This window comes from Heteronotia binoei, chromosome 3, assembly GCF_032191835.1.
Source record: "Heteronotia binoei isolate CCM8104 ecotype False Entrance Well chromosome 3, APGP_CSIRO_Hbin_v1, whole genome shotgun sequence".
Taxonomy (NCBI): domain Eukaryota; kingdom Metazoa; phylum Chordata; class Lepidosauria; order Squamata; family Gekkonidae; genus Heteronotia; species Heteronotia binoei.
Window position 1 is genome coordinate 69,310,687 of NC_083225.1, and position 22,364 is coordinate 69,333,050.

The following is a 22,364-nucleotide window of genomic DNA, read 5'->3' on the forward strand; positions in this document are numbered from 1 at the left end:
ATTTGGGGGACTCCCCAGGTTTGCAGAAAAATCTGAAAACTTAAAAAATATATTGGATTTTTTAATCCCCCCCCTTCATTTTAAGAACATTGTTCAGCACTTGTGCAGAACAACACATCTACCTCCTCCACTGATGCAAGACTTGAAACTCCTCTCTTCATTTCCAGGTCAGTCTTTCCCTCACCATCACTGGAGACACTGCCAAAGCCAGGCAACCCTCTGTGGCCTGCTGCAGTTCTGGCCACTGTGTCAGCCTTCTTCCATTACTGTAGGAGTTTCTGCCAAAGTCAGGCAGCCCTCCATGGCTGCTGGGACCACTGCAGCTTCTGGCTTATCACTAAGCCTGCTCCCCCCGCCCCCCATATCAGTGGAGTTGCTGCTGCCACAAACCAGGTGGCCCTCCACAGCTGTTGGTAGGGTTGTCAGGTCCTGTCCCGTTGCAGGCAGAGGACTTTGGGTGGGCATTCCTGGAGAGAAATGACATCATAATGTCAGGGACACAGCCCCATGGAAGGTACCATTAGCACCAGCTTGCAAGAACCATTTAAAGGAAACCTTCCCTTTAAATAGTTCTTTTGAAGTGGTACTTTTGCAAATGCCCCCACATACCTGAACTCCAAGTTGTGAATTTGCCACTTGGAAATCAGGTTTGGATGCCAGTTGGAATTCGGGCACATACAGCTACCACTTGCAAAAAGCATTTAAAGGGACAGAGGCCTGACTTCTGCTTTCAGTTGCCCACATTGCAGTTAGGCAGGGTGTTTGACTGCAGATTTCAATCTACTTGATGTAAAATTAAAGTAGGCCTTTTATTTATGCCATATAATGGTGTCAGCTGCCCTTATTCCATGTCTGACTGAGAAGGCAGTTACGATGACCGATGTGGTAACTGTAACAAGAGACTTTCACAGTGGAACATTAAAACATTGTTGCTGTATTTTCCTGCCACAAATTATTTGTATTTCTTTGATTGCTACCAAGAATAAGCATTGCAGCAATAACTATTTATTTTTATTAGCTGCCTTTCTTCCTTACAGAGCTCAAGGTGACTTACAATATTAATAAAAGACAAAAAAACAGATTACATAAAAACATAACACCAAAATTTAAAGCCCCAATTTAGGATTGCAGTCCTATATAAAATTATTTTCAGCTGCCTTCTAAAGATCGAAAGGGATGGAGCCAGGAGCACCTCCTTCAGGAGCTTGTTGCATAATTTTTGGGCTGCCAATGAAATGGTCCTCTTTTCAGTACCAACAAACAAGCTTCTCTGATTGATGGGACAGTCAGGAGGGCCCCTTTCTGTGACTTAAATTCCCAGGCAGGAACTCTTAATAGGTCTAAAGAGATACGTGTTCTAACACTGGATCCTGCAGGGATTTCATAACATATTATATCAAACCTTTTGTTCTTGGGAAAGTATGATCACAAATTTTATTTTTAAACAAATCAGAAGACAAGGATTTGCTGCAAAACACAGCTGGCTTTTCAGAGAGTAAAATGGCTAAAAAAGTGAGAAAAATTCTCAGCAGAACAGTCATTTTTTTTCTTTAGATAATCTTCAGGGAAAAATGGATTTTCACTTGGACTGAATTTTACGGAGCTGAATTAGAATGGGTTAGTGCAGAGAAGCAATAGAACATTTCTAGTGGTAAATGCTATGACAGAGCAAACATGCTTAATGGATTTTTTTAAGGACATGAAAGCTCTATAAAAAGCTTGACTGAAGTCACTGATCTTGCCGTGGGCAGGAACTTCTTAAGATGCCTGTACATACATAGTTGGTATAAATTTCACTGATCTGAAATACTGAATACACTGTAACAACTGGTAACTAAGCTCTTTATCATGCAGTTGGAGGCAAGAATGAGATATGATTTGCTAACATTTCATAATGTATTCTGTTAGTTTGGATGGAGAAACTTTGCATAATTACATGTTGATCCATAGACTCTGGGTTCCAATCTATAAAAGGAAGCTCTGAGCTGGTGGAACTCCTTATACCACCTGCATTTTGGCCACTGTGTAACGCAGTGTTGGACTAGATAGGCCATTGGCCTGATCCAACATGGTTTCTCTTTTGTTCCTATGTTCTATTGCAAACTTCTCTTCCTTCACATTTGTAAAATGAACCTTCTACTGGGCTATGGTAGTTAATTCAGGGAAAACAAAAATGCTGTTAAATGATAAAGTTAGAGGCCAGAAAAGGCTGCAAATAGAAAAAGTCATGTTTGGCATTGCACACCGGATACTTGTTCATAAGTATAAGTACGGCAACTGGACCCTTTCCTGGAGCAGCGCAACTTAGCAATGGTGATCCATGCTACAGTCACCTCGAGGATAGACTATTTGTAATGCCCTCTACATGGGGCTACCTTTGACCCTGACTCAGAAACTGCAGCTAGTGCAGAACACTGCGGTGTGGTTGTTAATGGGGCTCCCTCGATGGGAACACATTCAACTGGTGCTGAAAGAGCTGCACTGGCTGCCTATTGTGTACTGAATCAGCTTCAGAGTGTTGGTATTGACTTTTAAAGCCCTTTATGGCCAATGACCTGTCTATCTAAGGCAGGGGTGGGGAACCTTTTTTCTGCCAAGGGCCATATGGATATGTATAACATCATTTGCGGGCCATAAAAATGTATTAACTTAAAAAACAGTGCTCCACAGAGGGAAAATGATTCACACCAGCAAAATTAATACAAATAATTGTTTTTCTATTTGAAGTCATGTGGGGAGAGCCTAATTGGCACACACACACACACGGCCTGCTGCCCTAGGCAAATGCATAGGTCCAGGGCTTTTTTGTAGAAAAAGCCCAGCAGGAACTCAGTAGCATATTAGACCACATCCCCTAATATTAGCATATTAGGTCACATCATCTGGGATAATCAAGTGCAAACTGAACTGTGACAGAAACTTTTCCAGACCCTGCAGCAATTCTGGTCGGCCAGCTAGGCGCCAGGGAGGCTGCCACACAGTACATCTGGGCCCTGTGATCCCTGCCTGGCCCTGGGGAGGCTGATGCACAAAGCAGTAACGTAATGTCCATAACATAACTTATCAACTTTATTACCTTTTCCAGTTTCTCCCACCATAGGTTCTAAGGCTCGGTTTACATGTCCTAACGCAACAATGTGGTTTGTCATGCTGAGAGAAAAGGCTGAAGGATCCTGGGATTCATTCCTCTCATTTCTGGTCCACTGACTTGATAATGAAAGCCATCCACTTTGCAGAGAGCCAAGATTGAATCAAACTATGGTTTATCCTCTTCTCTGCAAGCCAAGTCTCCAAGCTGAAGTTGTATGAAACAGAACAACATACAAATGGCGCTTTCATACCCTTAGGCTGTGAATCAAGTAAAGATAAGTTTGTGTTCAAAAATCTCTCAGGGTCTTTCCTTTAACGATAAATCATGGCTTGCTTTTATGTGCAATCCCTGCAATTTTGTTCTAATTACATCTCTGTGTGTTTCACAGACTTCGCCTGGGCAGATTGCCTCACAAGTACAGCATAGCCATCACCATAGGCATACTCAAGAGAAAATTTGTGTTTGGTTCCCCTCTGGTTTTGTAAGGAAATTTAAGGGTATTTTAAAAGAACACATAAGGCATGCTAGTAAATAGAAGAACTCCATGAAATAATAAAAACAGCAATACTAGCATAGCACAGACTTCAGCTAGAATCAAGGCTATGTCAAATCTGATTTTAAGGAGACAATTTCCCCCTAACATCGGAATTAAATATGTCTTGGTAAGTGTCTCCATCTGATAACAATTGAATGGCAGCCCTTGAGTCTGAATGGCAACACATAAACTATAGGCATAGACCAGAAGGCGGATAGGCAGTGGATATTCCACTACATATACACATTAGTGCACAGTGATATTTGTGTCATTAAGCAAACATCTGGATAGAAACACTTTAAATTATAGAGATTTCAGCCTCTGTCAGAAAATCTAATGTAAAAACCTGCCCTTTCCCTAGAAGTAAGAGAAGATTGTGGCATGTAGTGTCATGCAATTGTGTGTGTACCACCACCAACTGCATGTGCAAGTCCAGAGTTTAAAGCAGTTAAAGATACCAGTGACCAGTATAATAAAATATGGCTGGGAAATGTGAAAGCCACCACATGTAAGCACTGTTGGAATCCCTAATGAACACACATATTTACATGGAATGCATGCCTTCATGCAATTTGCCAATATCAAAGTGGTTGCCCACCAGCTGGTTAGCATGATAAATATCTGCATTAGTACACTGCCAAAAAGCATGTTTAAGTGAGTTACATACCAGCAAACCCTATCCAGCAGGCATACCAATGGGAGGTCCTGATTTGAAAACAGGTGCTTTTAGGAACACATTTTCTGTAGAAAGCATTGAAGTCCATAAAGGTTTCAGTGCAGGCATACAACTTTTAGAGCATGAAACACAGAGATAATGAGCAGCAAGTATCTGTGATATGTAGCATTTTCTCAGCTTCACAGGGTACTTTGTTGCTTTTTTGAGGGGTAGTCATTGATGGGACCCCCTTCCCAAAGAAATAGGTACAGAATTTTTAAAAAAGAAATGCTCGTTTATTAAGATTTCTTTACTTTCTAACCAGCTTAATGCAGCTTGGCACCAAGTCAACCACCCGTATTAATCTGTAAATGTTTATTAACTAGTTACAGAGCAAAGATGGACAAACCAGTATGGGTAAAAATGTGGTTTTGAACTGAAACCTTACAGGTCACATTTCAGTCTCAAGGAGAAACTTCCTGTTCTATTGAAAAGAATGAGGAATAACTCAAATAGCTATACTATGGTTATTGAATACATCATAACTTTGCCAACTATTTCAAGCTGTGTCCAGAGTATCAGTAAATGGCAAAAGTAGTATAAACATGAAAAACTCAAACTTGATTTCTAGCAATTCATAACAATTGTTCTATGCTTTAACTCCCCCTCCCCCCAGCACAACTAAGTAAAAAACAAAAGCTATTCCATTTTGTGTAAGGCCATGGCAAGCCAACATTACAATTAGTTAAAATATATGTTTTTTAGAAGAAGTGAATTTTCTGTATTCCCTACAGTACAAATGACCAATTCAGCTCTTCCTGTTGAGCTGGAATGGACTCTGGAAGCTGGCTGACGGATTCAAAGAAGAATTGGAAAGGAGAAAGGAAAATAAAAAAGGCTCTTTTTGCTGACTCTGGATTCATTCGCTTAATCCTTCTGCTTGGTTGAGCGTCAAGATATGCAGCCCTGAGTCTTCAAAAAGGGATCAAGACACACAGCTCAGAGTTTCAGAGGAATAATTGGCCAGTACTTGGGTTGCTTTTTATCACAGTTCCTATCAAAGCTGAGTTGCATGGTGGTCTCCATAGCCTGGATTTTGCTGGCACCTACTCCATAGAGCTTTTTCATTTCAGCCAGCCTCCTCTCGCCAGGCTTTTCAGCTGGGGGCTGTGCTGATCGGCCAACTGATGGGTGAAGGTCATGGTCCGCCTTGACATATGTGTCTTGGTGTTCTGCCTCAAGCTGCTGCTGTTTTCCTAAGAAATCAAACAGACAAAGTCCTTCAGAAGTTATTGAGGAAAAGAACAATGCCAGCTGTGTTTCAATCATCAGCAGAGGGAGTGAGCTTTGGGGAACACCTTGCTAGGTGTGTAACATCTGCTTCAGCTTCTGTCTCCTTCCTGTCTACAGGTATATAAGCCTTTAACACATTCAGGTAAAAGCCTTATGAGGGTGCTGCATCCCTTCTCACAGCCAGCATGAAGAATACAGTTCATATACAAAGTGTGCCATAGATGTACAGTGCAAACACAAAGCAATTGGCACACAATATAGAAATAAATGAACCATCAGTGCACTTAAGTCTAAGAAACAGAATGCACTTGTTAAAATGTACAGAATGTTGATTTGGAAAATGAGTTGAGCAAAATGTATTGTATTCAAATGCACAAATTAATGGAGCAGGTTTTGCACAAAATTAATCTACTAGACATGCACAAAAGTTAAATTCACTTTGTAGTTCTCCAGAAAATGGAACCAAGCAGCCTAAATGGTTTTGCAGCTGTGGTGATGAAATGATAAAAGAGGACAATACAACTAGCTGAACAGCTGCCAATGAAAACGGCTGATATTTTCCACTGGAAAGGGAGGCATAAGCCTTAGCCTGCCACACATGTCCAAACTAAGTTTGTCTCGCGAACTACAGCTGCTGGTATTGTGTTTACACAGGCCTGTCAAATTCACACACTCCTGAATACTTCCACAGGCATTCAACATTTCTCTCAAGGTAGAAGCAGTCATGTGATAAGCAGCCATCATCCATACTCAGGCTCATAAACCCCTGAACCTCTCTGCCTGCCTGATTTTAATGTCCAGTAAACACTATTAAGTATTGGGGTTTTGCACACCATGCAAAGAGTCCATAAGTCAGCTGAATACAGAAGGATTTTTTTTTAATGATATGGAAAATAAGATAAATTTAGTAATGTTAAAAGTCATACTGGAAGAGCTATGAAATAGTAAAGAAGCAATCTTAACACATAGCTGATGGATATATATACAAATGTATTTTAAAAAACTAGGTATGTCTTATTGTCAAAGACGCAGATATCAAAGGCCACAAGCTGTTTTATTGTCTTGGGCAGTTTTTGCAGAAAAGAGCCATATATGCAGCCCTTCTTTAGCAACAGGTGCCCCCACCTTAAGCCACATCAGCCTGCATTTATGTGTACTACTTGTATCAGTGAACACGAAAAATTACCAGTTTCCATGACAACAGTAAGAACAAGACACAGGCAAATATGCATGCTTGTTCTAATTTTAAGAAAAAACAAGTAATCAGTGTCAACAGGCTGAACATCACTATATTTTGTCCACACATACCTAAATGCTGCAAGTACCATCATTAAATAGAAGGCTGATCCACATGTTCTGCTTAGCAATGTATCATGGGCAGGGAGGAAATTATCCCTGCTTTCCAAGTTGATAAAGATTTCTGTCTTCTTTCAGTGAAGGCGGATCCAACGGGAAGGACTGGGGTTTGATAACAGACTTCTTACAGCCACATATATGGGAAGTTATTAACTGGCAGAAGAGACACGTAAAAGAAACATCCCTTAGGATGGAAAGAGGCTTCAAATGTTGTTGAGCAGAATGGTCATACCCAGGCCATTGCACAGGTTAGGCAGAGGAACCATTTGCTACCACACTTAACATATAGCTAACATATCTAATGATAGTAAAAGTAACAATAGTAAAAGTAACAATAATGATAAACACAAGGACTTTTTGATTCCCTTAGCCACTAAAGCTCACCTTCCAACAAATATTCAAAGAGATGATTATATGCAAAAGCACCAATATTGCTGACCCAATGGATATTGCATCCCATAGCTGAATTTGAAATATGCATCAGGTTTCAGGATGATGCAACCATTTATTTAGTGTGCCCCTTTGCTGTTCTGCCAGGGGTGTGAATTCTCCACTAAACCATTTGCCTACCACAGACCAAAGTTAAATATCTTGCCGTATCTTCTCAAAATATCTGCAGTGTATTTTAAAGTGGGGGGGGGGGGGGAGAAACCACACACACGTTTAACAGCCTACTGACAATCTGTTTGGCTCACAAGAACAAATTATACCTTGTACCTCATTCATGGAAAATAGATATTTAAACTATACAATCTGGAACTTCAATTTTTGGCATGTGCTGCAAAGCTTGTGGACAGAAAGTATTGCCTCACTATTAAAGCTTGCCATTTTACCCCCTTTTCATCAGACTCAGCAAGAGGAGTTGCTGAACAGGGGTGGCCAACGGTAGCTCTCCAGATGTTTTTTGCCTACAACTCCCATCAGCCCCAGCCTCTGGCCATGCTGGCTAGGGCTGATGGAAGTTGTAGGCAAAAAACATCTGGAGAGCTACCGTTGGCCACCCCTGCTCTAGAACGATACAAAAATGTGCCTGCTAACGGCCTCCAGTATAATAAAGTGTCTAAATGATTTCTGGATGGCTGAACTTTATTTGGGCCAGGCTGTGTTTCCCGCAAGTCTAGACAGTTCAGGGATAAAAATGCATACAGTATGTACATTGAAGACTTTTCAAATATTCAGCAACTATCACTGACAGCAGCTAAGGAAGTCTTTCAGTGAAATAGTCTTTTATTTTGGCATCCATTTCTCCTCCATTCAGAAAAGGCTGAAGGTACAAAAATTTGCTATTTTTCTAATCATTGGAGTTGTAAACAACTAAGTAGCCATGTAGAAACATAAAAACAAGTTTTTACACAGTCTTTAAAATCACAATATATACAATGACTTCATGACAAAATGGCAATCCAAATCAAATAATGTCCCACCAGTGCTTGCAAAATGAACCAACAAGTTAGTCAGTAGGACTTTCTAGTTTAACAGCTCCTAGCACAAAACATTATATACCCCCCCCCCCAATTGTCTCAGTTGTGGCAAATCACTGGAAACACTGGAATTAAGAGCACTTTGAAACTTGCAATTTTTATTGTTATCTGTATTTCCTGAATGTTAAAACTCATTGCTACAAAGAATCTCTCCTTAAAGAATTCCACCCTCGCTAACCACAATTATGGCAACATTACACTTCTAGGAAGCTTCACATGCATGCCACCTGCAGGGTGTCAAGAACAAAGATGAAGTGAATAAACCATTGGTACATGTAGTAGCAGACCTGTTTTTCAGAACACTGTTTCACTGGAATAAAATCCAGGAATTCATTATGGCCATATAAAAAGGTAAAGGTAGTCCCCTGTGCAAGCACTAGTCATTTCCGACTCTGGGGTGACGTCGCATCACGTTTTCATGGCAGACTTTTTACGGGGTGGTTTGCCATTGCCTTCCCCAGTCATCTACACTTTTCCCCCAGCAAGCTGGGTACTCATTTTACCAACCTCGGAAGGATGGAAAGCTGAGTCAAGCTTAAGCCGGCTACCTGAACCCAACTTCTGCTATGATTGAACTCAGGATATGAGCAGAGAGTTTGGACTGCAGTGCTGCAGCTTTACCACTCTGCACCATGGGGCTGCTACTATAGCCATATAGAACTGCCTTATACCACCTCAGACCAATGTTCATCTATCTCAGTACTGTATACTCTGGCAGCAGCCCTCAAGTGTCTCATGCTCATAAACTCTTATATGATATATTTTTAACTGGATCTGGGACTTTCTTTGTGCCGATTATGTGCTCTTTCACAGCCCTCAGGATGAGCCATTTAAGCAGTAGAGTTCAATAAGTGGCAAACCTAAAAAATGTTAATAATGGTATAGTTACACAACATTAATTCAAATTAGAAAAGATTTCCTTTCAAGCACTTAGATTCCAGATACACAGTCTTGGAGCGTTATAAAGATTTTAAGACTACACAAATTAAAACAACCCTTTAACCCTAAGTAAGCTTTAAATAGTAGCAAGTGCTACAAGGGTGATATTTTCTTGGTTAGAACATATAGTCTCGACTGCCAAAGAAAGTTGGAATTTAACTCTACTGGAAAGTCACCATGCCAGATGGCAGGCTATTGGACTTGGAAGAAGCTGAGAAGCTCGTGACCTTGGGCCACTCACCATTCCTCAGCCAAGTATTAGTATCAACGTCCACGTTAGGATACTTGTCCTGAATATACATGGTAGGGCTAATATTGGAAAGTTCTTTCAAAAGGCATTATTTAGACATGAAGACAATCTGTGGCTTGTTGCTATGTGAAAGAGAGTGGGGGCTCACATATTACCTTCTTCCTCCCACATATACCCTTGATCACCCTCTCCTTCCCAGTGCATGGTGAGATAATTAGTTATTTTTGGATTTGGAGCAACTCATAGCAAAATACTACATAAAAACTGGCAAACAAAATGGCTTATTTTGTCTTACAGTCTGGAAGAGTGCCAGTGATAGATTGGATATAAGAACACAGTAAATAAATAAGAGCACAGTAAATGAAGATCTTCATTACTTAGTTGTTCACATGCAAAGGAGAAGTATGAACATATGCTGTACGGCCCTTCCACAAATGTTTAGTATGTGTTTATTCTACATATCACCTTTTAATGTAAACTAAGATGAGCGTGACCTCATTCAGAATGTCACAGTTGCATTATGTCGGCAGAAGAAAAGGCCAGCTGAGAATGTGTAAACAGGAACAAGGGCACAGTAATCTGTTCAATAGATGGGCTGTCCCGAATTGCAAGGGAACTTCAGTAATAACAGCCAAACATTATTTTCCTTGCTCACTGCGTAAAGCAACACAATCCGGTTCTAGCAGCCAGCAGCAATGCCGCTAAGCTGCAGGAATGTCTTTGCCTCCCAGGAAGGGAAGGGAGAACTTTTTGCAGCCCGTTTGGGTGCGATTTTGAGGGGGCGGGGCTTGTCGTAGTAACGGCAGCATCACCTGTCACCTTCTTCAGTCTCTGGCAATGTTTGGCGAAGCAGGAGGGCTGTGTCCTGGCTCCTGCTTAGTGGGGTCCATTTCCAGGGCCAGGGACTGCGGGGATTGGCGGGAGCGTTCTTCTTTCGCTCCCGGCCGATCTGCTTGTGTCGGGTGATCAGGGTGTGTGTGTGTGTGTGAAAGGAAACCCTCAGATCACTGATTAGGCTGTAAAGTGCGGCTCTTCTAAGGAGGCAGCAATTGGCAACGTTGGCTGGACGATCGGGACTCGCTTTGGGCATCTGGCGGTCACAGTGTGCTTGGATGGGGGGAGAGGAGATCCTTTGAATGGCCTGTTTCCCCCCCTCCTTTACCTTTGCAATCACCCCCCCCCCCTTAGGTTTAGTTCTTTAAGGGTGGTAGAGGGGTATTTCACACACATACACCCAATTTTTGCTTTGTTGCCAATTCCTTTCACTTCATTTAAGGGGAGTGGGTTTGGTTATTACCCAGGTGGTGCTGGGTGGGGCTGCCCTGGGCAGAGTTGGCCATATTTGCTTCCCCTTCTCTTACTGTCCGTTGGTGACCATTTTGAAGGGCTTTAGAAGGGAAGCCATTCTGTGGGGTTTATTTATTTATTTATTTATTTATTTATTTATTCTATGACTTATATCCTGCCCTTCCCATAAAATGGCTCAGGGCGGCTCACAACAAACGAAAAACAGTATAAGGCAGTATAACAGTATAACAGTATAAGGGTTGATTCAGTATAAGGCAGCTTCGCATAGGCAGGCAATATCAGCCTCTTGGGGTTGTTCTTTAGTAGTGAGTGGCCATTTTAGGTGCTGTTTAACAAGTGGCCATTTCGTGTAGTTTTATTCATCCTTGGCATTTTAAAAATGTCTGGTAGGAAGGGGACGGAAAAATCCAAGGGTAGGCAACCTGCGCCAAAGGCCCCGCCAAAAAGGTGACGAGGGTGAGGATGAAGTTAATGCAGCTATTATGCAGAGGGAGTTGGCACTGGAACAAGCGTCTGGTATTCCTCCCTCACAGGGTTTAGGAGCTGGAAAAGCTTCTAAGATGGCACTTCAGGCAGATATGTTAACCAGGTTGTCTATTCTTGAGGGCAGGTCTGCTGGAAACATCGCAGGAGGAGCCATGGGTCTTGGCTGTTCAGACGGGGGATCAGTTCCATCTCTGGGGGCTGCTGGATCTGGGTCGGCGCTGGTGCCTATTGAAACAGTGCGTAAGGCTGGTGACACTCCACATTCATATACCGGGCTGGCTTGGCCTTGGGGTCCATGGGGTTCTGCCACTCCTACTGCACCTGGCATTGCCGCTGGGAGTTCTGGTGTATCTCCTTCCCCAGGTATAGGCTCTCAGCCAAATTGGTCATGACAGTTTGGCCCCTATGGAAATTGGCCAGCTGGGTTTTGCAGGTTCCTTTTTTGGGGGTTGGGGCTTTCCTATGGGGCAGTCCCTTTTACTGCCTTACCTTTTGGGGACGTAGCATTACCTTTAGGATCTATTTATGATGTCCCGTATAGGACACCTAAGCTCCCTCTGACAAGCTTTAATTAGCATGGGTCCAGATCACAAGTTGTTGGGCGTACAGTAGAGAGGATTCTGTCAACTTCCTCCAAGCTGAGTGTGTCAAAATGATCCAGAACTGGACCAGAAGACAGGCACGGGGCCTCGAATTCACATACTGTATTCAATGTGGCGGGGAGGTCGTGGCAGAGCAACATGATCTTATCTGCAAAAAAATTCACAAAAGCCTCAAAGCCTAATTCCCTAGCATTTGGCCTGCCTTGCAGCAGTGTTGTAAGATTCCGAATCGTCCTAAACAGTTGCGCCGAGTGCGAATTTGCAGATGCAATCTTGGCCGCAAAGTAAGTTTTCTTTGTGGCTTTGACTACCATCTCATAGGACCTAACAAACTCTCTATAAGATGTTCTAGTCGCTTTGTCTCAAGTATGCTGCCATTGCCTCTAACCGTCTGAGCCCTCGTTTCAGCTGTCGCAACTCCGGGTTGTACCATGGGGCCAGCTGAACGCGAGGGTGCAGAGGGTGTCGAGGTGCGATCTCATCAATGACTCTGGAGAGCCAGCCATGCCAGGACTCAACCAGATCATCAAGAGAGTCGCCAGGGGGCCAGGGATCCTGTAGAGCCATTTGGAACCGCTCAGGATCCATCAGACTCCACAGGCGAGCCAAAATAAGCTGCCGCCCAAATGGCGTGGAACATCCACACAAGCCTTGAGGGCAAAGTGGTCCAACCATGGCACTGTCTCTGCAGGCCTGTCATCTACCACTGGTCTCTACTTCAGCCTTAACCAATGTAGAAAGAACACCCTGCAATTAATTAACTCCCCAATCCTCTCCGTCCTTGCCAATCCAATTCCCCTTAATTTACCAACCTGCCAATTCTAAAAGTTAACCAACCAATTAAGCCCAATCCACAATCTCCTTTTTAAATTAATTAGCTAAAATACTTAAATTAGTTCTAATGGCATTACTAATTATAGAAACCCTCCCCAACAACAATAAACAACAAATCAGCCAGTATCATAACGCCCCTGTATAAATCGATGGTGTGGTCTCATTTGGAGTACTGTGTGCAGTTCTGGTCGCCGCACCTCAAAAAGGATATTATAGCATTGGAGAAAGTCCAGAAAAGGGCAACTAGAATGATTAAAGGGCTGGAGCACTTTCCCTATGAAGAAAGGTTGAAACGCTTGGGGCTCTTTAGCTTGGAGAAACGTCGACTGCGGGGTGACATGATAGAGGTTTACAAGATAATGCATGGGATGGAGAAAGTAGAGAAAGAAGTACTTTTCTCCCTTTCTCACAATACAAGAACTCGTGGGCATTCGATGAAATTGCTGAGCAGACAGGTTAAAACGGATAAAAGGAAGTACTTCTTCACCCAAAGGGTGATTAACATGTGGAATTCACTGCCACAGGAGGTGGTGGCGGCCACAAGTATAGCCACCTTCAAGAGGGGTTTAGATAAAAATATGGAGCACAGGTCCATCAGTGGCTATTAGCCACAGTGTGTGTGTATATATAACATTTTTTGCCACTGTGTGTCACAGAGTGTTGGACTGGATGGGCCGTTGGCCTGATCCAACATGGCTTCTCTTATGTTCTTATGTACACCCTTAATTAATTTGCCAAAAATATATATTCTATCTGAAAGCCAATCAATTCAACAATAAATTTATCTATAAATCAGTTAACCAAAACAATTAATCAATTAGCAGTTCAATTAAATCATTATAAATTAGCAGCTCGGAGGTAGTTGGAGGTAGATATTATAACAAAATAAAGTGCTGCTGTGCCTCTATAGTGCAGATGTTGTGCAAAATATCCTCAAAGTGTGGTTTTGCAAAAGCAGGGTTCCCAGTTCTCCAAAGTGCGGCCGTGCAGCGAGGTGCAGAGCGAGGTCTTCAGTTCTTTGTCCTTTCGAGCAAAGTCTTTAGCCCGTCAACCCCTCTGCGCAGCTTGGCAGACACGGGGGCGGGGTAAAGGCCCCCCTCATGCCTCCTCGCCACGCAGACAAGGACTCCAGGAATTCCGCTAGCTCCCCTCGTGATTGGTGCCCAGAACGGCTGTTTGTAATATTCCCAGCCTGAGTCAGAGACACAGTAGCAGCCGACCACTACCGCTGAAGGAAGTGCTGATCGAACTGCCGCGAGTAGAAGTGCTGCATCCATGGCTGCATGGTCGTGTTGTAAAATGCATACATATGTTCTTTGTCTTTCTGTGCAAAGAAAGTATTAAGATTTTTAATAAAAATATGTGTAATATTTGTTCATGTCTTGTGACTCTTAAAACATCTGAAATTTATTCTATGTGGCTCTTACGTTAAGCAAGTTTCGTTATCCTTGATCATGAGAATGTATAGTTTTTTTACTTGTATGTCTCAAAAGCATTTTATATGTATTAGACATTTTAAATTTACCTTAGATTTTGTGACTGTTATATCTTGTAAATGTTTTTAAGGTTTTATGTCTAAACATATGTTTTGTGCTAGAATTAATCTAAGTTTTAATAAGAATGTATGCTTATGATTAATGATCTTTGATTGCAAATAAAAAACATTCGTTCATTCATACCTAGGTAAAAATGCTCTCCAGAATATTTCAGTTTTGCATAGTGTGTGAACTGTAAGAAGAGCAAGAGTTTTTATCACCTTATCTGGCAAATAATTACAATGAAGCTAAAAGTATCAGAAGGATCAGATGTGCACCTTCTCTTTCAAACATCTGCCATTTCCTTTCCTTATAAACAAAGACACATTTATATACAAACTGCCAAAATAACCATTATTTTGGCATTTCAGAATGCTGCTCTTCTTAGGGTAGAAGTCCAAACTAAAAAGATATTTTTTTAAAAAAACCCCGTCAAAATGAGAAACAGAAAGCACTCTCTCATAAACCCACAGTTGGTGTGATTGAAAGTCTTCCTAGATGAGCCAGTAGGAAACATTTTATAAATATTAGAGGCAACCTGGAAAAAAAAGAAAAAGAAAGAAAAAGAAGACGCATAGTTGTAATAGGCAATCCATTATGGCAGAGACATAATTTTCTAAGTGCCAACTACTAACACGTCTCTTACATTAAGAGGTTTTTCTGGGGGAAGGCAGGCAACAATAGAAATCAAGGGCAACTGCTACAGAGAGGGCACTCCTTGATATATCACTGTAGAGTATTTCAATAATCTTGAGAGGAACCGACAATAGCTCTGCATCTCTGGGCTTCATCATGCCTATTGATCTGTAGAACGATTACTGCTTTCCACCTCAAGGAAAGGATTAATGAACTAGTAGCAGAGAGACATTTTAGAAATCCTTGGGCTTAAAAATGACCAACAGACACAAAGGCATAAGAGCTTTCTCTCTCTCTCTTTTTAAAAGGCTTCAACTGCCTTTTTCTTCTTTATAGAGATTCATCTTAAGAAACCAGCAGCTCATTTCCAATCTCTCAGTTGTACAATGGTCATGTACTCGGAATGACATTCATTTGCATTTTACTTCTACAAAGTCAAATCTGCTTAGGTGGTTCACAGCATAACAAATACAAATTTAGGGGGGGGGGGACAAAAACAAGATAAAATCTACAATCATCTAACACAAAAGTAATGACAGCAGCATCTGAGACTGATCAATAAAGCACAGGGGAGGGGTAGAAAAGAAAAAGAGGAGTTAGCCCCTAATCAAAAGTCAGTTGAAATAAGACCTTTACCTGATGTCTAAAGCCAGTGTGGTATAGTGGTTGGACATGGATCTGGGAGACCCTGGTTTGAATCTCTGCTTTAAGCTTGCTGGGTCACCTTGGGACAATCACTAACTTATCTCACAGGGTTGTTGAGAAGATAAAATGGAGAAGAATATAACAATGTAAACCATTTTGGGACCACATGGGGAAAAAGGTGGAGTATAAAGGGAATAATACGTTAAAGAAAGATGGTGAGTGACAGAGCTAGATGAAGACAGCGCACAGAGGGTATTCCAGGGAGAGGATTATACCACCAAGAAGTCCCCATTCGTTGTGGTTGCCCACCTCACTTCCAAAGGTGGAAGAAACATACAGAGCTTTACAGGTTAGAACTAGCATGTTGAACTGGGCATGGAAACAGCCAGTCAGCAAATGCTGCATGTACAACATCTGCGGACTGTCCCTGGCCCAAAGGACGTCTGACTTGCCTCAACCAGGGCCAGGGCCTTTTCAGCCTTGGCCCCAGCCTGGTGGAATCAGCTCTCCCTAGAGAGCCAGGTCCTCACTGAATTACTACCTTTTCATTTTGTTGTTCACTCACACAGTTGAGTCCAACTCTTTGTGACTCCATGGACAAAGTCACGCCAGGCCCTCCTGTCTTTTACCATCCTCCAAAGTCTGCTCAAATTGATGCTTGTTACATCAGTAATGCTGTCCAGCCATCTCATCTTTTGCCATCCCCTTCTTCTTTTGCCTTCTGTCTTTCCCAGCATCAGGATGTTCTCCAGTGAGTGCTCCCTTCTCATTTGGTGGCCAAAGTATTTGAGCTTCAGCATCTGACCTTCCAGGGAACAGTCTGGGTTGATTTCCCTTAGGACTGACTGATTTGATCTTCTTGCAGTCCAAGGGACTCAAGATTCTTCTCCAGCACCACAGCTCAAAAGCATCTGTTCTTCTGCGCTCAGCCTTCCTTATGGTCCAGCTCTCACAGCCATACTAATAAGTCACCAGGTCCGGATGGCATACATCCAAGAGTTCTGAAAGAACTCAAAGTTGAATTTGTGGATCTTCTAACAAAAATCTGTAATCTTTCATTGATATCTGCCTCCGTTCCTGAGGACTGGAAGGTAGCAAATGTCACCCCCATCTTTAAAAAGGTTTCCAGAGGAGATCCGGGAAATTACAGGCCAGTCAGTCTAACTTAAATACTGGGAAAGTTGGTAGAAACCATTATCAAGGACAGAATGAGTAGGCACATTGATTAACATGGGTTATTGAGGAAGACTCAGCATGGGTTCTGTAAGGGAAGATCTTGCCTCACTAACCTGTTACATTTCTTTGAGGGGGTGAACAAACATATGGACAAAGGAGACTAGATGTTGTTTATCTTGACTTCCAGAAAGCTTTTGATAAAGTTCCTCATCAAAGGCTCCTTAGAAAGCTCGAGAGTCATGGAGTAAAAGGACAGGTCCTCTTGTGGATTAAAAACTGACTAATTAATAGGAAGCAGAGAGTGAGTATAAATGGGCAGTCTTCGCAGTGGAGGACGATAAGCAGTGGGGTGCCACAGAGCTCCTTACTGGGTCCCATGCTCTTTAACTTGTTCATAAATGATTTGGAGTTGGGAGTGAGCAGTGAAGTGGCCAGGTTTGCAGATGACACTATTGTTCAGGATGGTGAGAACCAGAGAGGATTATGAGGCACTCCAAAGGGATCTGTTGAGGCTAGGTGAGTGGGCGTTAACGTGGCAGATGAGGTTCAATGTGGCCAAGTGCAAAGTAATGCACATTGGGGCCAAGAATCCCAACTACAAATACAAGTTGATGGGGTGTGAACTGGCAGAGACTGACCAGAGAGAGATCTTGGGGTCGTAGTAGATAACTCACTGAAAATGTCAAGACAGTGTGCAATTGCAATAAAAAAGGCCAACACCATGCTGGGAATTATTAGGAAGGGAACTGAAAACAAATCAGCCAGTATCATAATGCCCCTGTATAAATCGATGGTGCGGTCTCATTTGGAATACTGTCTGCAATTCTGGTTAAAAAGGATATTATAGCATTGGAAAAAGTCCAGAAAAGGGCAACTAGAATGATTAAAGGTTTGGAACACTTTCCTTATGAAGAAAGGTTAAAACGCTTGGGGCTCTTTAGCTTGGAGAAATGTCGACTGTGGGGTGACATGATAGAGGTTTACAAGATAATGCATGGGATGGAGAAAGTAGAGAAAGAAGTCCTTTTCTCCCTTTCTCACAATACAAGAACTTGTGGGCGTTCGATGAAATTGCTGAGCAGTCAGGTTAAAACGGATAAAAGGAAGTACTTCTTCACCCAAAGGGTGATTAACATGTAGAATTCACTGCCACAGAAGGTGGCGGCGACTACAAGCATAGCCAGCTTCAAGAGGGGTTTAGATAAAAATATGGAGCAGAGGTCCATCAGTGGCTATTAGCCACAGTGTGTATATATATGTGTGTGTGTGTGTGTATAAATATATATCTATATATATATTTTGGCCACTGTGTGACACAGAATGTTGGACTGGATGGGCCATTGGCCTGATCCAACATGGCTTCTCTTATGTTCTTATTACTACTGGGAATACCATTGCTTTGACTATACAGACTTTTGTTGGCAGGGTGATGTCTCTACTTTTTATCATACTGCCCAGGTTTCCCAAAGCTGTCCTCCCAAGGAGCAGACATCTTTTAATTTCATGGCTACAGTCACCATCTGCAGTGATCTTGGATCCCAGAAATGTGAAGTCTGTGACTACTTCCATATGTTTTTTTTTCTTCTATTTTTCCCTATTTTCCCCTTTTCATAGGGCCTGTAAAATGGAGCTATTCCACCAGACCTTTGGTTGAAGCAGCGGGCGTCCTATTCTACCGTCTGGTCCTATGCTATAATACCACCCCTGCTGTAATACTATATTTTATTCCACTTATAACTTATTTATGATCTATCTAAATGTATGGTTCTTATTGGTCTGGTTTTAACTGTACGTTTTATATTGTTTTTACTATTTTATCATCCGCCCTGAGCCTGTCTTTGGGAAAGGGCAGAATATAAATCACCTAAAAAACAAACAAACGTAGCCCACATCTATGGGAACAAAGAAGCAAAATCTTCTGAGCCAAAAACAGCAAATTAGGAGTTTCTATAAGAAACTCTAACACTTTCTGGCGCTGTGCCAGTGGTAGAGCCCAGAAAACTCTTCACACAAATCTCTAAGCACTTTGATTGCCTGATCTGATTAGGTGTGTAAGGGGTATATCAAATAAACTGTGGATCCTAACAGTTGTGTAGAAGACTAAGGAAAAGCATGGAAATGTACACAGCTGTGTATGTATGCCTGAGCCAAACACAAGCAGCTGGGTTTACAAGGGAAGTAGAAAATGGAATACCTATGAGTGCTATGGAGAGCAATGTAGGCTAAACAGTGACTGGAAAGTCAGACCACTCTTTCCCTGATAAAGCTAGCAAAAAACGGGAAGAGATGGACCATACAAAGTTAAGGGGCCAATGGTTCTGATTTAAAAGGGACATTTGCTTAGGAGTCAGAAACATCCATCTGTCTTAAGGGCCAAAAACATCTGCTGCAAATTGTGTCTCTTGTCAGCCCCAGTCCAGGGGAGGCACTAGAGAACCGCCATTAATGTAGCATCCACTTAGAATTATAGAGTTGGAAGAGATCTCCAGTGTTATATAGTCAAGCCTCCTGCACAATGCAGAAAATTCACAGACACCTCCCCCCACATCCCCAGCTACCCTGCTTCATTCCCAGAATATCGCAAAAACAAAACAAAAGTAGTGATCAGCATTTCCCTGGGCGCGTAACAAGGAGCCACGATAACTAAACACTGATGCAACCCTTTCTGCCCTCTCTTTCATGATCTGCCTAAGTTCACAGAATCAGCATTGCTGTCAAACGGCCATCTCACCTTTGTTTAAAAACTTCAAAGGAAGGCGAGCCCACCACCTCCTGGGGAAGCCTGTTCCACTGAAGAACTGCTCTAACTGTCAGGAAGTTCTTCCTAATGTTTTTGCTGAAAACTCTTTTGACTTAATTTCAGCCCATTGGTTCTGGTCTGCCCTTCTGGGGCAACAAAAAACAATTCTGTACCATCCTCTATATGACAGTCCTTCAAGTAGTTGAAGATGGTGATCGTATCACCTTTAAGTCATCTCCTCTAGCCTAGCTAAACATACCAAGCTCCTTCAACCTTTTGTCATAGGACTTTATAGATACATTTGAGCTTTTCCATAAAATAAGAACACTGCTTCTTCAAAAGTTGTTCAGGACCAAGCCCTGGCAGATGCCTGAAGAGAAGATTAACTCTACAGCAATTGAAATCATAGGCAGACTGACTGCCCTTCTATCATAGTCTGTCTCAGTCAACAGACAGTGCTAACACCAAAGCTAGTAGTTACTTTTAATGGAGAATTACACTTGGCACATCATATGCTAAATTGAGTTTAATTTATTAAATACATAAAAAACTTTACACATCTGTTTCTGGTTAGTCATCATTTTGGTCTGCAGTCATGAACACATGCAGTACCTTCTAATGACTCAGACATCTGGTTTAGCAAGGTCAGTATTGTCTACTCTGATGGGTAGTATCTCTCAAGGATATGAGGTGGAGAAGCCTGCATATATCACCCATTACCAGATTCTTCTAACTCTAAATGCTGGGGATTGAACCTGCGACCTTATACATGCAAAGTAGGTACCCTAACACTGAGCCATGGGCCTTCCTCAAACATACCTGGAAGTAAATGTTCTGAGGCATAAGAGGGGCAACATTCTGCACATAGTGACAGAGTGTTGGACATGGCTTCAAAATAAAAAAGACTGGTTTTGAAAGGCTCCTTGTTCCCTTTCAGATGTTAAAGCAGCAAATAAAAGTGAAGTTATTCATGACTAAAACTTCTGCAACAAAGTTAGGTTTTAAATGGGATAGAAATATGAAGAGACTTAATTGTTTTTTCCAGTTAAAAGTTCAAAGTGTTAAAAAGTAGTATGTGACTGTCAAGTAAAATGTTACTTTAAGAAAACAAAACACCAAGTATGTTAATGCCAAGAATAGTATCTCCAGCTGTCTAGCAGTTGTCAGAGTAACTGTTGGTACAGACACAAAAGATAAAATAAGTTGATTGGGATGAAGCTGGTCTCAGGAAAAAAAAATTAAAATTGTTTCCATGCTTCTTGGCAACGCAGTTGGTTATCCTGTCCATCAATTTTGCAAGGGGGCCCCTTGAGAGGGTGTAATTAAAGTGTATGACTGGTAGGAATGGACGCACAAGTCCACTGCCCACTAGCTACCTTACAGTTGCTTTTAATATCACCACCAGGATATTCTTAGCAGACAAACTGTGGAAGGGTTTTCATTATCAAGAATAATCTATGCACTAACTCAACTGCATCTTGAACCAACACTGGGCTCTGATGTCAGGACCTGTGATTTATTGGCCAAATTGCTGCATAGCAAACCACCCAGCTCATTAATCTTACATGGATTCAAGTTTCTCTGCACCTCTGGGCAACTTCCCTGCAAGGCCCAAACATGAGAAAATGTCTTGGGAGAGAGAGAGAGAGAGAGAGAGAGAGAGAAGCAAAGCAGCATTTCCCTCAATATTACCTCTACGCCGGGGTGTCAAATGTTCAGCCCGTGGGCCAGAACTGGCCTGCTCAGGGCTTTAATCAGGCTCCCAGGGCTCTTTACTCCCCCCTTTTGTACTCACCACTTGAAGCTCTGAGGCTGATGAAGTTCCCTTTTCTTTCAGCTCCCTGCCTTTTCTGTAGGCTGCAGCACAGACAAAGCTGCAAGGAAAATGTGGAAAGGACTCTCCATGAAAGCTGCAGGGAGAACGTGGAGAAGATTTTCCATTAAGGTCTCTGTGCCCAGATAGATAGGGCCCAGGGACCTTGATGGAAGATCCATTCCATGTTTTCCTTGCAGCTCTGTCTGGGGTGCAATGTGTTTCAATGGAGTGGAGATCAGGTTCCTTTCAGTGTTCCTATATAGGCAGCTAAAGCTCAGGCTTCCTGGAGTTATGTCCTTGCAAATAAAGGGTTGATGTTTTGAGCCAGCTTGTTTCTGCTCAATAGACCTCACCTAGTGAATACTCTAACCTGAGAACCACAGCCAAAGGGGCATATTTCACTGGAGAGCCACTGCCAATCTGAATGGACCCAGGGGATGGGGGCGGGGGGAGAAGTTTGCAATGCCATTTCATTGTTTTCCCAAGGTTCAGAGCATTTTATATTTTAGTTTCTGCTGTACTTTTTCTTAATGTTTTATTGTTTAAACTGTATTGCCAAACCCCACAATTCCCCCACCTTTCCATTTTAAACAAAATATTGCAAGAGTTTTAAGCATATTTTAAGTTAAAAAATAATATCTTTGTGTTTGTCTGTGTCCTTTATAAAGTTTATATCTCAGCTATCTCACATTACATTTTATGACACACATGGTTCAGTCCCACAAAGTCTCATTTGTGTCAGTTCAACACCCCTGCCCTACCCAATCACACTCCTGAACCAAATCAGGCAAGCAAGCAGCCTGGCCTCAAGCATTTTTTCAGAATACTGGTTTAAACCCCTGCAGTCCTTTATCTTTCCTTTGGGTTCAACCCTAAGTTAGAGATAGAGCTATTAACCAGGAAGTCCCATGATTCAAATCTTGCTCTGCCCTAAACTTGCTAGACAGCTTCAGGCAAACAACACCCTTGCTCAGGCTCAGTCCATC

General features: G+C 42.1%; 1 protein-coding gene across 2 annotated transcripts in view; it reads right to left on the bottom strand.

Annotated features, from left to right (window-relative positions):
• Positions 1-4,555: 4,555 nt before the first annotated feature.
• The window catches only part of GEMIN8 (gem nuclear organelle associated protein 8), a 50,686-nt gene continuing 32,877 nt past the window's right edge, over positions 4,556-22,364 (bottom strand). For both annotated transcript variants that reach the window (XM_060233981.1, XM_060233982.1), the window contains exon 4: positions 4,556-5,537. In XM_060233981.1, the coding sequence (XP_060089964.1) occupies positions 5,281-5,537 (257 nt within the window). In that variant the 3' untranslated portion in view covers positions 4,556-5,280. The remainder of the gene's footprint in view (positions 5,538-22,364) is intronic.